Raw genomic sequence first — 13637 nt, forward strand, 5'->3', positions numbered from 1 at the left:
GAAGGGGTAAAATTCTTTCTGCAGATATGATTATATACACAGAAGGCTCAAAGTGTCCATGAAAAAAACTCCTGGAAGTGATAAATAGATAAAATAATGTGGCAGGATATAAAATCAGCATACAAAAATATATAGCATGTCTATACACCAACAATGAGCAGACTGAGGTAGAACGGTAGAACTGAAGTATGCAATCCCATTTACAATAACTGGAAAAACTGCGGGATACTATGAATAAACCTTACCAAACAAATCAAAGATCTCTACAATGAAAACCATAGAAATCTGAATAAAAAAAGAAAGTGACACAAGTAAGTAGAAGGACATCCTGTGTTCTCGATCAGAAGAATTAATATAACAAAATTGGCAATTCTACCCAAAATAATCTACTTATTTAATGCAATCTCAAGCAAAGCATCACAGACATTTTTCAGATTGAGAAAAGACAAGCATAGAATTTTTCTAGAATTATAAAATACCTCATATTTTCTAGTAAATACTGTGCAAAAGTAATGAAGTAGAACCCTAACATATTTTGTCTGGCTGCAAAATATATCACAAAGTTATGATAATCAAAATAGCATGGTACTAGCACAAAAACAGGCATTTGGACCGATGGAAGAAAATTGTGACCCCAGAAATAAACCCCCAAATACACAGCCAGCTGATTTTTGACAAAGGACACCAGTAAATCCATTGGGAAAAAGAAAATGTTTTTAGCAAATGGTGCTGGAAAAACTGGATATCCACCTGCAGAAAGATGAAACTGGACTCCTATCTCTCATTATTAATGAAAATCAACTCAAGATTTATTAACGATCTATAAAACTACTGGTGGAATACACAGGGAAAACTCTTGGAGACATCAGAGTAGGAAAAGACTTCTTAAAAAAAGACTCCCAAAGCTCATACAATAATCCCCAAATTAGACAAGTGGGATTACATCAAGTTAAGAAGCTTCTGCACAGCAAAAGAAGCAATATTTAGTGTGACTCAACAACCTTGGAAATGGGACAATTTATTTGCAAACTATGCCTCAGACAAGGAACTGATAACCAGAATATACAAGAACTCAAACTGCTTACTCAGAAATATTTTTAAAAAATGATCAACCTAATTAAAATATGGGAAAATAAACTGACCAGAAAATTCTCTAAGGAAGACATACAAACAGTCAACTGACCAGACAGTTCTCTAAGGAAGACATACAAACAGTCAAAAGTGGATGAAAAATGCTCAACATCCCTTCTGATAAGGGAGATGTAAAACTAGCGGTATCTATTGTGAATGGTTAAATAATAACATAAACAATGATAAGTGCTGGAAACGCTGTGGTAAAAAGGAACTTTCCTACACTGTGGGAATGTAAATTAGTAAAGCTGTTGTGGAGAAAAATATAGAGGTTCCTCAAAGATTGACAAATAGAAGTACCACATGATCCAGCAATTTCACTTCTGGGTACCAACTCACAGGACAGAGTGTACTCAGTCAGCAATGCACTTGAACATTCATGGTTATTGCAACATTATATCCATTGCTAAGACATGAACCCAACCCAAATGTATACAAATGGATGAAAGGCTTGGAAAAATATGGCACATGGAATACACTATGGAATACCACTTGTCATAACACAATACCCTGACATTTTATAATAAGTATATGGATATAAAGACTTACTTCTGAGCAAAGCACGTCAGTCTATGAAAGAGAGACATCATATGTCTTCACTTAATACATACCAAATTCCACACTATGGCAGAAACTGAAATATTGGAGGACATACAAGTATGGAAAAATGGTTACAAATACTAGATACAATGTGGGAAGAGGATGGGAGCTGGGGGATGGTGAAAGGAAGAGAATCCAGGGAAAAATAGAGAGGATACACACCTGAGGGATGCATAAGTGGAAAACTTTCTCTTGATGATATAGTATATGACATCTTTAACTAGACTGGTGTGTAGTGTGTTCATGCTAGAAAAATTAGTTTTACAAGCTATGTTGATGTATAGTGATTAAATGTATGAAATTAATTTTTAAAATAATCAAGTTTAAAACTAAATAAAAGGAACAACTCCAACCCAAAATTCTACTAAGTTCACCATCAGTCTACTTCTTTTCTGATTCAGGTCACTTATGGTCCTTTTGATCCCATCCTAAGTGATAAAAACAAATTTCCATCAGTTTATCAGATGGCTACCAAGGAAAATTCTCTGGCTCATGGCATTATCTGGTTGTTGCTGCATTTTGCCTGGACATGGGTGGGTCTCTTTGTATCTAATGATATACAAGGGGAGCAGTTCCTTCAGGATCTGAAAGCAGAGGCAATGAAAAAGAATATTTGTGTGGCTTTTGTAGAAAGGCTCTTTGCCCCTTTAGGTATTGCTCTTCAGAGTGGTCTGTTTTCTCCGCTTAAGATCAGGGTTTCATCTGCAAACATATATATTATATATGGTGGTATCGAGAGTATCTATACATTCATAAAAGAAAAAGATACCTATTTAATTTTGGACAAAGTGTGGATCATGAAAAATCTCCACTCGTCAGAGTGGAATGACATTTTTTCTTTTATACATTTCACGCCATACTTATTTCATGGAAGCCTCTTATTTTCACACCAGAAAAGGAAAATCTCTGGCTTTGAACAATTTCTCAAGACAGTCAACCCAGAAGATGTTTACTTTAGGAAATTCTGGTTGAACTTTTCTAATTGTACATTTGTTACATCATTATGTAGAGGAACTAAAGTGGGCCCACCAAATTCTTCTCTGGAGTTTATGGCACCTGCTATAGACATGATGACTGTGTTTGAGTCTAGCTTTTTTGTCTATCATGCTGTGTATGTGGTGGCCCAAATTCTTCATGAGATGCTTTTTCAGATCACAGAAATGGGACCTCCAGAAGATGGAGACCAGCCTGTGATTCTTCCCTGGCAGGTAAACATCCTCCACAACCAGTACATACATCGGGCATCTGATAACATTGGGAGATATTTTAATATACAGTATCATGACTATGCTTCCTCTCTCAAGATAAACAGGCTCAGACAAAATGAAAAATAATTTTACATTAGGTCTAAGTATGTGGGTAATTGTTATAGCTACTTACAGAATTTTGTCACTGGGGACTTAGATTTTAAAACTATCATACCAGGGACCAGCAATTAGCATAATGGCTATGTCGCTGGACTCCCACATAGTCAACCGCGGTTCGAGTCCCGGACCCGGGGGCTTAAACTCACGCCGGGCGCATGTGCGTGCGTGCCCAAGATCCCAAGAGGAGAATGGAGGAGAAGGGATTACGGAGTGGCCATCCCCCCTGGGGAGTGATTTCTCGCTTTCTATCTCTCTGTCTCTCTCTGTCTGTCTGGCGAGCGCACGCGCCCTATAGCAAAAAAAAACTCTCCAAAAAGAGAAAAAAAAAAAAAAAACTATCATACCAGAGAAAATACTTCCTTATGTGAAATGAACTACTTTAAAATATCCACCAAAAGACTCTTGAGAAAACATAAATTAAAAATTGTCAATTTTACAATATATGTTTTCTAAAAATGTATCCAATGTCAATAAATACTGACTTAATGAGTATATCTGCCTCTAGCTATTTCATCTATTGTGATTTAAATGCTGTGGCCCAATCCCTCCATGTAATGTTTATACTGAGATCTGAAATCAATTTTACAAAATGTTCTAAAATGACTCATTGAAAGAATTTATTTTAGACTTAACTGTACTTACACTATATGTAAGAAACATGTGCGTGGGGACCATGGTTCGATTTTTAAAATATGAAACCACTTATGAGCATATAAGCTCAGAGTATCTTACTTATTTTAAAAATAAGTTTGTATTTTAAACTAGACATATCTAAATCCAAAAATTATGTATAAAATATTTTTACACAGAGAGGAAAAATACATTAGTCAAATATGTCGAGTAAAACAGTAAGTGAAATGTATATATACGTGTAAAATTAACATCTTACAGCTTAGTTCACCATCTAATTTCTTTTCCCTTTTTTTACTTTGCATGTGTGCTCCCAGGAGAGATGAATACAAAGAGACAGAGAAAAAGTGAGAAATCGCCACTCTTCTTCATTCTCCACTCAGGATTTTGGGTACATATGCACATGTACCAGGTGTGTTTTCCAAGCCACAGGATCAAGGATTTGAACTATGTAGTCGGCCATGGGAGATACAACTGCCTTAACCATACAGCTAAAAACTTACGGTTCCTCATTTAATTTCTTATTGCACTAACAAATAACATTTGATTTAAACTTTGAGAAATTTTAAAGTTGATTCTTAAAAGTGCATGCAATTCTGGTCCAGCAAGTAGCATGGAAGTTGAGGTGGCTGGATCCCACATGACTGACTCTGGTTTCAGTATCAGTCCTGTTGGCTTGAAGACATACCAAGTATGTGTGTGTGTATGCCCCAAATCCTGAGAAGATAATGGAGGAGTTATAACGTCGCCATTTCCCCAGGGTGATTTCTCACTCTCTCTGTCTCTGTCACTCTGGTAAGCATACACACCCTGCAGAATTTAAAAAAAAAAATAAGAAGAAGAACAAAACATGTACTTTTGTCAAGATGGAAGGATGGATGTCATTACAGATTACTTAAATTATTTTCATTACAAAAAATTAAACAAACTCATATAAGCAGGTAAAATTAATTTCTACAACAGAATGTCATTAACCCAAATGTTAGGAGTTTATCATTTAAAAAAAAAGACTTTAGAATTTCAAATTGTAAAATTTATATTTTGTTATAAATTATTTCTTGTAATGTCACACAACATTAAAAAAATAAAAAGAGAATAAGGTTAGCTCCATGACATCATGGTTAAGGCAGCCAGATTCTACATGACCAACTGGACATTTCAAGTCCTGGATCTAGTGGCCTGAGAATCATGCTAAGCATGCATGAATGCATGCCTAATTCCGAAAAGAAAAAGAGTTGGAAAAGTAAGGGTGTTGTGTGACAAGTCTTCCTTGGGGTTTCTTTCTTCTCTGCCTTTCTCTCGTCTCTGTTTCTCTCTGACAAGTTCATTCACCTACTATGCAGAAAAAAAAGGAAATGTGCATTTGTGGTTTAGTTTTTGCTGTATGGCACATGTGCTCACTAGAAAGAGAGAGAAGAAAGAGTGAGAATTAATGAAAAATCACACTGAGTGGCCATACTGCACACCCTTTTTCAGTCTCTTCTTGAGATTTTGAGCACACATACACACACACACACGTGCGTGTACGTGTTTCTCAAGCCCCAGGTCCAGGATTAAAACTGCACATTTGGTCATATGGGAGGCAGTGACCACAACCTCCGGGCCACCGGCTGGCCTTACTTGTTCTCATTGGCAATACAGTTTAGAGGTGTAATTAATTTCCATAAAGTTTGCCCATATATAATGCATATATTTGAGTGAGTTCATTCATTTATATAATAGTCACCATAATACAAAAATTATCCATCCATACAGTGCCCTTTTTGAAGTACCAAGATTAGCTTCTAAGAAGCACAAACCATACAAAAATTTATAGCATTGCTGTATACAAATAATGAGCAGACTGAGGCAGGGTTGAAGAAAGCAATCCCATTTAAAATAACCAGAAAAAATAAAAAAATAAAATGAAGATACCTGGAATACCTATCCAAAGAAGTCAAAGACCTCTACAAAAGAAACTATAAAATACTAAAAGAACAAATTAAAAATGACACAAAAATGGGAAAATACAGTGCATATTTCTGGATCAGAAAGAATAATATAATCAAAATGTCAATTCTACTTAAATTAATCTACATTTCCAATAAAACCCCAATCAAATGGCCAGAGACAGTCTTCACAGATTTAGAAAAAAACAATCACAGAATTTGTCTGCAATAATAAAAGACCCTTTTTTTGCCAAAGCAATACCGCACAAAAAGAGTGGAGTAGACGGCATTTTTTTTCCTTGACCTCAAAATGTATTACATACCCTTCTCTTCTCCCGCCATGTTTCACACTGTCTTACGAACTGTGATAATCAAAAGAGCATGTCATTGACACAAAGACAGACTTTATTAGTCTGCATTTTAGCAGTCTTTCCACAACCCTCTGGGATATATCCTACAATTTCTCTGATAAGACTGAATTACTTCCCCTGTTTTCATGGAGAAATCACTATATCTCATGAGCAATGATATAGTAACCACCAAAATCAAACTGAGCCTCTACTAAAAAACAAACAAAATACTGAAGAATAAGGAGGTGGACATAAAAGGATTACTGATTGTTATTCATCTTCCACCTCCAAATTAAATGCACTCTTAATTCCATTTCTGTGTGTATGTGCCAGTTTATTTTATTTTTTCCTTATAATTTATTTTTAATTTATTTATTTCATTTAAAAATTTATTTCCTACATTAAGTCACTGTGTATCATTAATTTCTAAATTGTGTCTCTCATTCAGCTTCATCCATTTCTGAGGAAAAGCCAATTTATGCATAATACTGGATACAACCTGTCCCTAGGAAAAAAAAGAAACCATGATGAACAATATGGTATCTACAACTTAGTGAGGTTTCCTAATGAGAATTTCACCAGTTGGCTGCTGGTTAAAATAGGAGACTTTATTTACAGAAACCCCTATGATCAAGACTTGATCATCAATGAAGAGATGATAAAATGGCCTGTTAGTTTCAAAGAGGTACAATATCATTTCTACATTACATTTATACAGAGTTATTTGAATAGTCTTGAAGTGAAATTGTGTGACTACAAATCAGGATTAAATTAACCTTTTGCATCTTGACTTTGCACTACGTGATTTTGCTTCTATATATCTTACTCTGTAAAGATAGCAAGAACAGGTTTATATAAACTTCCATTTTTAAATTTAGGTATATTTGTTTAAAGCAGCAGTCCAATGAATAAAATCAACAAGTTTATTAATGAATCAATCATTCCTTAATGAGAGGAATGTGTTCTAAGAAAAGAATCATTAGGCAATTTTCTAATTGTGTGAACATCATAGATTGCATTTATACAAATCTAGATGGTATTGCCTACTACAAACAGAAACTCTATAGCCTATTATCTCATGGGATGACTGCCATGTGTATATCTTATCATTGACTAAAATGTTTTATGTCTTTATAAAACCCATGACTCTCATACGTATGTCTGAGTTAAAGACAATTACTCTATATATCCTGAAACTATCCTTAATTGCCAACCTTTATTATACTTCAGTATACTGCACACACAAGTAGATTACAGATTAAGAAACTATTTACCTTTCTGTAGATAGCATACGCTTTTCCTTTTGTCATTTTGTATACCATTCAGCCTTCAAGATTTCTTGTACTAAGTGTATCAAAGCACTACCCATAATCTCAAGGAATTAGATCAGACAAGTGATTTATACAACCATCACACTTTGCACACCTATCATTTTCATATCTGAAAAGCAGATATTACCTGGACTCAGAAACCCAGAAGTGATTAACTTTAATTCATGATTCACAACATATGCTCATCATTTATCTGTTTGACCATAGATTTAATATCATTTACCTTTGATAATGTGCCCATGTACTACATTATTATATATTTTCTTAAACATATAGCACCTGAAAGTGTTTTACTCAACCAACTATGAGAGCAAGGCATGAATATTCTAGAAACATTTATCAGAAGTTTGCCATGTAGGAACTTGCAGCAAAATGGTTTTGGATAAAGTAGTTAAATAAGAGAAGAGAATAACCTAATGTATAATTCTGGTCATGTATGAAATAGAGTAAGCAAGTCACTTGGTAATATTAGTGAACAGTTTATAAGTGAAAAAGAAAGCTAGTCATAGACATTCTATTTTTTTAAGAGGTTTTTGCTATAGGGCATGTGTGCTCACCAGAAAGACAGAGAGAGAGAGACAAAAAGTGAGAAATCACCCCTCCCCCCCAGGGGTTATGGCCATGCCGCAATTCCTTCTTGTCTGTTTTCCTTTCAGGATCTTGGGCATGCACACACACACACATGCCCGGCGTGAGTTTAAGCCACCGGGTCTGGCACTCGAACTGAGGTAGACTACATGGGAGTTCAGCCACATAGCCATTACACTAACTGCTGGTCCCATCATAGACATTCTTGAAGGGCAAATTGTTCTGTGGTCTCTTGATTAATCAACCAGAGCTCACATGATTGATTAAAAAGTGTGAGTCCTGGACCAAGTTGTAAAAAAAGACACTAGGTACAAGTGCATGCATGTCCCAAATCCTGAAAGGACTGATGAGGTGAAAGAACTGCAGTGTGATCAACCATTCCCCATTGAAGGGGGTTCTCTCATCCCTCTCTTTCTGTCTTTGGTGAGTGCAAGCACCCTCTAGCAAAACAAATAGCCTACATGATATCAACAGGGTGGTAGAAAAAGAAATAATAAAATATATTTTAAGGACAAATTTTTCTCAGAGGTGGAAAGAAATAACACCCCTTCAAAGCTGCTGATAATGTACATAATGATGACTGATTCTCTTTTCTGCTCAGACTCCTGAATCTGTGTGTAGCCAAAGCTGTGGTCATGGACTCCAGAAAATTTACCAAAGAGGAAGACCTGATTGTTGCTTTATTTGTGTTTCTTGCCCAGACAGAGGCATTTCAAATCAAACAGGTATTAAATAAGTACCCTATAATACACAAACCCCTGTTTCTCAGTAAAAAGGAAAGCAACAATACTGGAAATGGAATATAGAGCACCTTTGTTCTCAAGTTACATATTCACTCATCATTTCAATATACTTATAAACACAATTATCTCCCTATTACATGTCAGCCCTTTTCTGGTTTTACATATCCTGTTAGGCTCCATTGTTTAACTGATTTCAATGGACACTTTGATTTGCAATCCAGGACTGGGTAAGAGAGTGTCAGTCTTAGATCTGGTACTAGATCATGCTAAAAATCTACCCATATGATGGAAAATGTGTAACCATCAAGGCTTTCTGAGGATTTCTAAAAGGCTCAAAATTGACAGCTTTATATCCAGATGATAAACACAAAGGAAGTACATTAAATTATTATAAAAATAATTTATAACTTTTAACAAAATATATGCAATGTATTAATGACACAAAACTAACCAATATCAGAACCTTACACTTTGAAATATTATAATATACAGGGCCAGCAGTTGGCATGATGGTTAAAGGCACTGGACTCCCACATGGGCGACTGCTGTTCAAGTCCCAGAACTGATGACTTGCTTTCTCACCCCAACTCCCCTCTCTCCCTCTTTGATCAAAAAGTTAAATAATAATAATAATAATAATAAAGTTATAACAAAATAATTCTTTAAAAAAAGAAATATACTGAGAATAATACACATCTAAAATTGAAAGATGCAACATTCTAATAAATTTCACAGTATGACACCTCAAAATATAGCTATTATATGAGATATAAATTCAAGAAGCTATATATAAAAATTGTGGTATTGACAGATATGAAATGTGGAATGACTCATTAAATCAGCTTTCCATTTTGTAACATGTAAAGAATAATTATTAACAATGATTTGAGTTCGTCCACAAGTATTGGGTAATTTCAGTCCTCAGAACAGTATAAACAATTCAGGTTTAATCACTAACTGGCATATATAGATATGGGGCCAGCCAAGTGGCCTGGTAGTTAAGGCAGCTGGATCCCACATGTCCAACAGTGTGGTTCAAAATCAAACTGGTAGATTAAAGAAAATGCTAGGAATGTCAACACACATGCCCAAGGTCCCCAGGGGAGAATGCAGAAGTAGTTGTGGCATGTTCATACTCCCTAGGGACAATTGCTCCTTTCCCTCTCTTTGTACATTTTGCAGCAAAACTTTATTTAAAAAAATAAGTACATATGTTTAAGTGATAAGCCATGGAAAAATAATTACTCTTGGCTCTAATGAAAAAATTTCAACATCAAGTAAGTAACAAGAAATAAAAATAAGGGAAGCAGAGCATAAGACTCAGAATAAAATGTTTTTATGTTTGTGTAGGCCAAACCTGTCTTAAATAGAAGCCAGGAGAATCTGTTGATTCTAGAAATAGAAAAGGGTATTTAAACAAAAAAAAATGTGATAATCATTCTGTAGCTCTTTGAGCATATTATATTACTGCTTCAGTATTAGTTGATACAAGCTTTTGGGCCAGCAGGTGGTGTGGCAGTTAAGGTACTTGATTTCCACATGGCTAGATGTAGTTTGAGTTCCAGACCCAGCATGTAAGCCTGTGTGTCTAAAATCCCAAGAGAAGAATGGATTGTGGTGTGACCATTCCTCTGGGAGTTGTTTCTCACTTTCCCTCTCCCTTGGTGTCTCTCTGGTGAGTGCATATACTCTATGGCAAAATCCTAAAATAAATAAATAAGAACTTAAGAATGGAGAAAGAAAACCAGCCAGGTATTTCTGTAAGTAAAGTGTAATCAAAACACTTACATACCAATTAATTTCCACATGCTCAATGACTGCTTCCATGCTTTCTACAATAGAGGTGAGCTGTTGGAACAGAGACATTATAAGTCAATCTGTGCAGAGTTATAAGTATTTACCTATCCCTTACAAAAAGGATTAATAAGTCCTACTTGTAGATATAAACTGAAAATTCAAAAATTAAATGTATTCCTCTATAACATGATTAAAATAGCAATTTTGCAAAGTATAAAGATGTAAGAGCAATAAAATTCCATTCAAATTACTAATGTTAAATTAATCAATTAATTTTAAGCATTTGCATGGAAAAATATACAAGTATATTGACCACAAAAGAAAAAGTGCAATGAGAAAAATCTTGTATTACTAGATATTGGGTTATATATAAAAAATAAATAAGGTAGTGATAAAAGATAAAATATCTCAGGAGAAATTGGAAATATTTTTCTGAACACAAAATAAAAAACAACTCATTCATTTCTATCATGCCAAATAAAATTATTATAAGTCATCAGAATAAAAACCCTATCCTAAGAAAAATCCAGGGTAAATTAGAAAAGAGATCTGGAATAAATTCTCACTCTTCCTAACATCATTGAACCAAGGATGAGCCAACCCAGATCCTTGTATGCTGAGATCCTATTTCAAAGGTTTGAAGTAATCTGCAGCTCAAAGAATCCTCACAGGGTCAATGCAGAACCTTAATTTAGTGCATTTTGGTTCACATCAGTGCCCAGACTTGCTCCACAGAATGCATTTTACTGAGTGGGAGGGCTTTGGATTGAAAATAAACATAAAAATAAACACACAAAGATATGCAAGTATAAAAATGTGAGGCGCGGGTGGGCCTGACTTCTCTTATGGAGAAACCTATGATTCAGAACCAGTGTCAAGTTTACTATTTTATAGAGCAGAAAATGAGGGAAGATAAAAGGTAATGCAAAACCAGTTGTTTTCAGATGTTACTCAGTTGATGATGGCAGGACAACTGGCACCAAGTAATCTCTCTGATCTTTTGGGGCTGATTCTGATAAACACACGTGACTCCCTGTAACCAGATACTGCTCTGTAGTATCAATAACAGCATGCAGCTAGTATTTTCACATGTTTATTGCTTTCATTACCATGTAAATAACAGCTTACAGAACCACATTTATACATGTGTCTGAAGGTCACCATGTTTGCTTAGATGACCAGTCTCCACAAATTAGGGGCTGTCTGCACTCAAATGACACAAAAATTGATCATTTCCTTTAATATTACACAAATAAAGAATCTGTGAAATTGAAATGCTGACTCTTTCCTTTTCCACCAGATGCAGAGGAGTGTATCCAATGCTTAGTTCAAGAGTATCCAAACAGTGAGAGAACACAATGCCTCCCCAAACCTGTGATATTCCTGGATTTTGAGGATTCTTTGGGGATAGCCATGGCCTGCATGGCTCTGTGTTTCTCTGTGGTCACAGCTATAATTTTGGGGGTCTTTGTGAAGCACCGAGACACTCCTATAGTTAAGGCCAATAACCAGACTCTCACTTTCATCCTGCTCATCTCTCTCCTCTTGTGCTTTCTCTGCTCTCTGCTGTTCATTGGTCATCCTAACACAGCCACCTGCATCCTCCAACAAGTGACATTTGCCCTTGTGTTCACCATAGCCATTTCCACTGTTTTGGCCAAAACCATTACTGTGATTCTAGCATTTAAGGCTATGAAGCCTGGAAGAATACTGAGGTACTTCCTGCTATCAGGAGCTTCCAACTCTGTCATTCCCATTTGCTCCCTGATCCAAGTGATTATCTGTGTGATCTGGCTGGGAACTTCTCCCCCTTACATTGACATAGACTTACACACTGAGCCCAGAAGCCTCATCATCATGTGCAACAAGGGCTCGGTCACTGCCTTCTACTGTGTCCTGGGATACCTGGGCATCTTGGCTCTGGGGAGTTTCACTGTGGCTTTCCTGGCCAGGAACCTGCCTGACACATTCAACGAGGCCAAATTCCTCACATTCAGCATGCTGGTGTTCTGCAGTGTCTGGATCACCTTCCTCCCTGTCTACCACAGCACCAAGGGGAAGTTCACGGTGGCTGTGGAGGTCTTCTCTATCTTGGCCTCCAGTGTAGGACTCCTAGGCTGCATCTTTGCCCCCAAGTGCTACATTATTCTAATAAGACCTGATAAGAACTCCTGGAAAACTTTGAAAAATAGAAGAGGTCCTGGAGAAAACAGGCATTCTAAGATTTGATCTCACAAGAGAGTATCACAATTTTAGGGTTTTGAACTAAAAAAGTACCCCAATTATATATTCTCATAAGGTAACTGAATATGATTGATTTTTTAAATTCATACTTTAAAGCAATCATTATGTAAATCTAATCTTAATTGTTAAATTTACAAATATAAATCAGCTCATATCAATTGCTTTTTCTTATATTATGGATATTGATTGATAGCTACCTTTTATTAAGTATTTATTATTTATAATGTTCTCCTAGGCACCTTATTTTTGTTTTGGGGAAAGATTTTTGCTATACAGTGTGTGCGCTCACCAGAAACACAGAGAGACAGAGAGACAGAAAGTGAGAAATCACCCCCCAGGGAGGATAGCCATGTCACAATCCCTTCTTTCCTATTCTCCTCTTAGGATCTTGGGAACACACGCACAAGCATCCGGAGTGAGTTTAAGTCCCCAGGTCTGGAACTCGAACCACGGTCTTAGAAATAATGTCTGATTTCCATATTTGATTCATTAGTTTGTATCTTCTTTCTCTTTTCTAGGATGACCTATATAAAGTTCAGTTTCTTGATATTAAAGAACCAGCTAGTAGTTACAATGATTCTCTGTTTGGTTTTCATATCTTTGTTAAGATTCATTCTAATCTCAATATCTTTGTTGCTGCTAGCTTTTAGTTTTCTCTGCTCTTTTTGCAGTTTCCTGATGTGTAAACTAGAACTAATCTGATGTTTTTCATCTTTTTGTTCCATTTCAGAACATTTTATTTTACCCTTTTTATAAGTTACTAAGTTTACAAACCTGCTATATATCTTACGTAAATGTGGGAAAACTGCTTAGAGTTGCAAAGCACAATAAAATAGCTACAGGAAGAGAAAAGTAAATATGCCCATTAAAACAAAGTTATAGCAGCTGGCAGCAGTTAAAATTGGTAATTTGCATTTTTAAAAAGTCG

At 35.8% G+C, this 13637-nt stretch overlaps 1 protein-coding gene across 1 annotated transcript in view; it reads left to right on the forward strand.

Moving 5' to 3' along the window:
- LOC102497543 (vomeronasal type-2 receptor 116) overlaps positions 1-13637 on the forward strand; it is a gene marked incomplete at its 5' end in the record, with an annotated part of 21189 nt that overhangs the window by 1534 nt on the left and 6018 nt on the right. Inside the window, 3 exons of the mRNA XM_014583609.1 lie at positions 2741-2939; positions 6455-6691; positions 8527-8650. Coding sequence (XP_014439095.1) covers positions 2741-2939; positions 6455-6691; positions 8527-8650 — 560 coding nt within the window. The remainder of the gene's footprint in view (positions 1-2740; positions 2940-6454; positions 6692-8526; positions 8651-13637) is intronic.

This window comes from Tupaia chinensis, unplaced genomic scaffold (genome assembly GCF_000334495.1).
Source record: "Tupaia chinensis unplaced genomic scaffold, TupChi_1.0 Scaffold144370_1, whole genome shotgun sequence".
Lineage (NCBI taxonomy): Eukaryota > Metazoa > Chordata > Mammalia > Scandentia > Tupaiidae > Tupaia > Tupaia belangeri.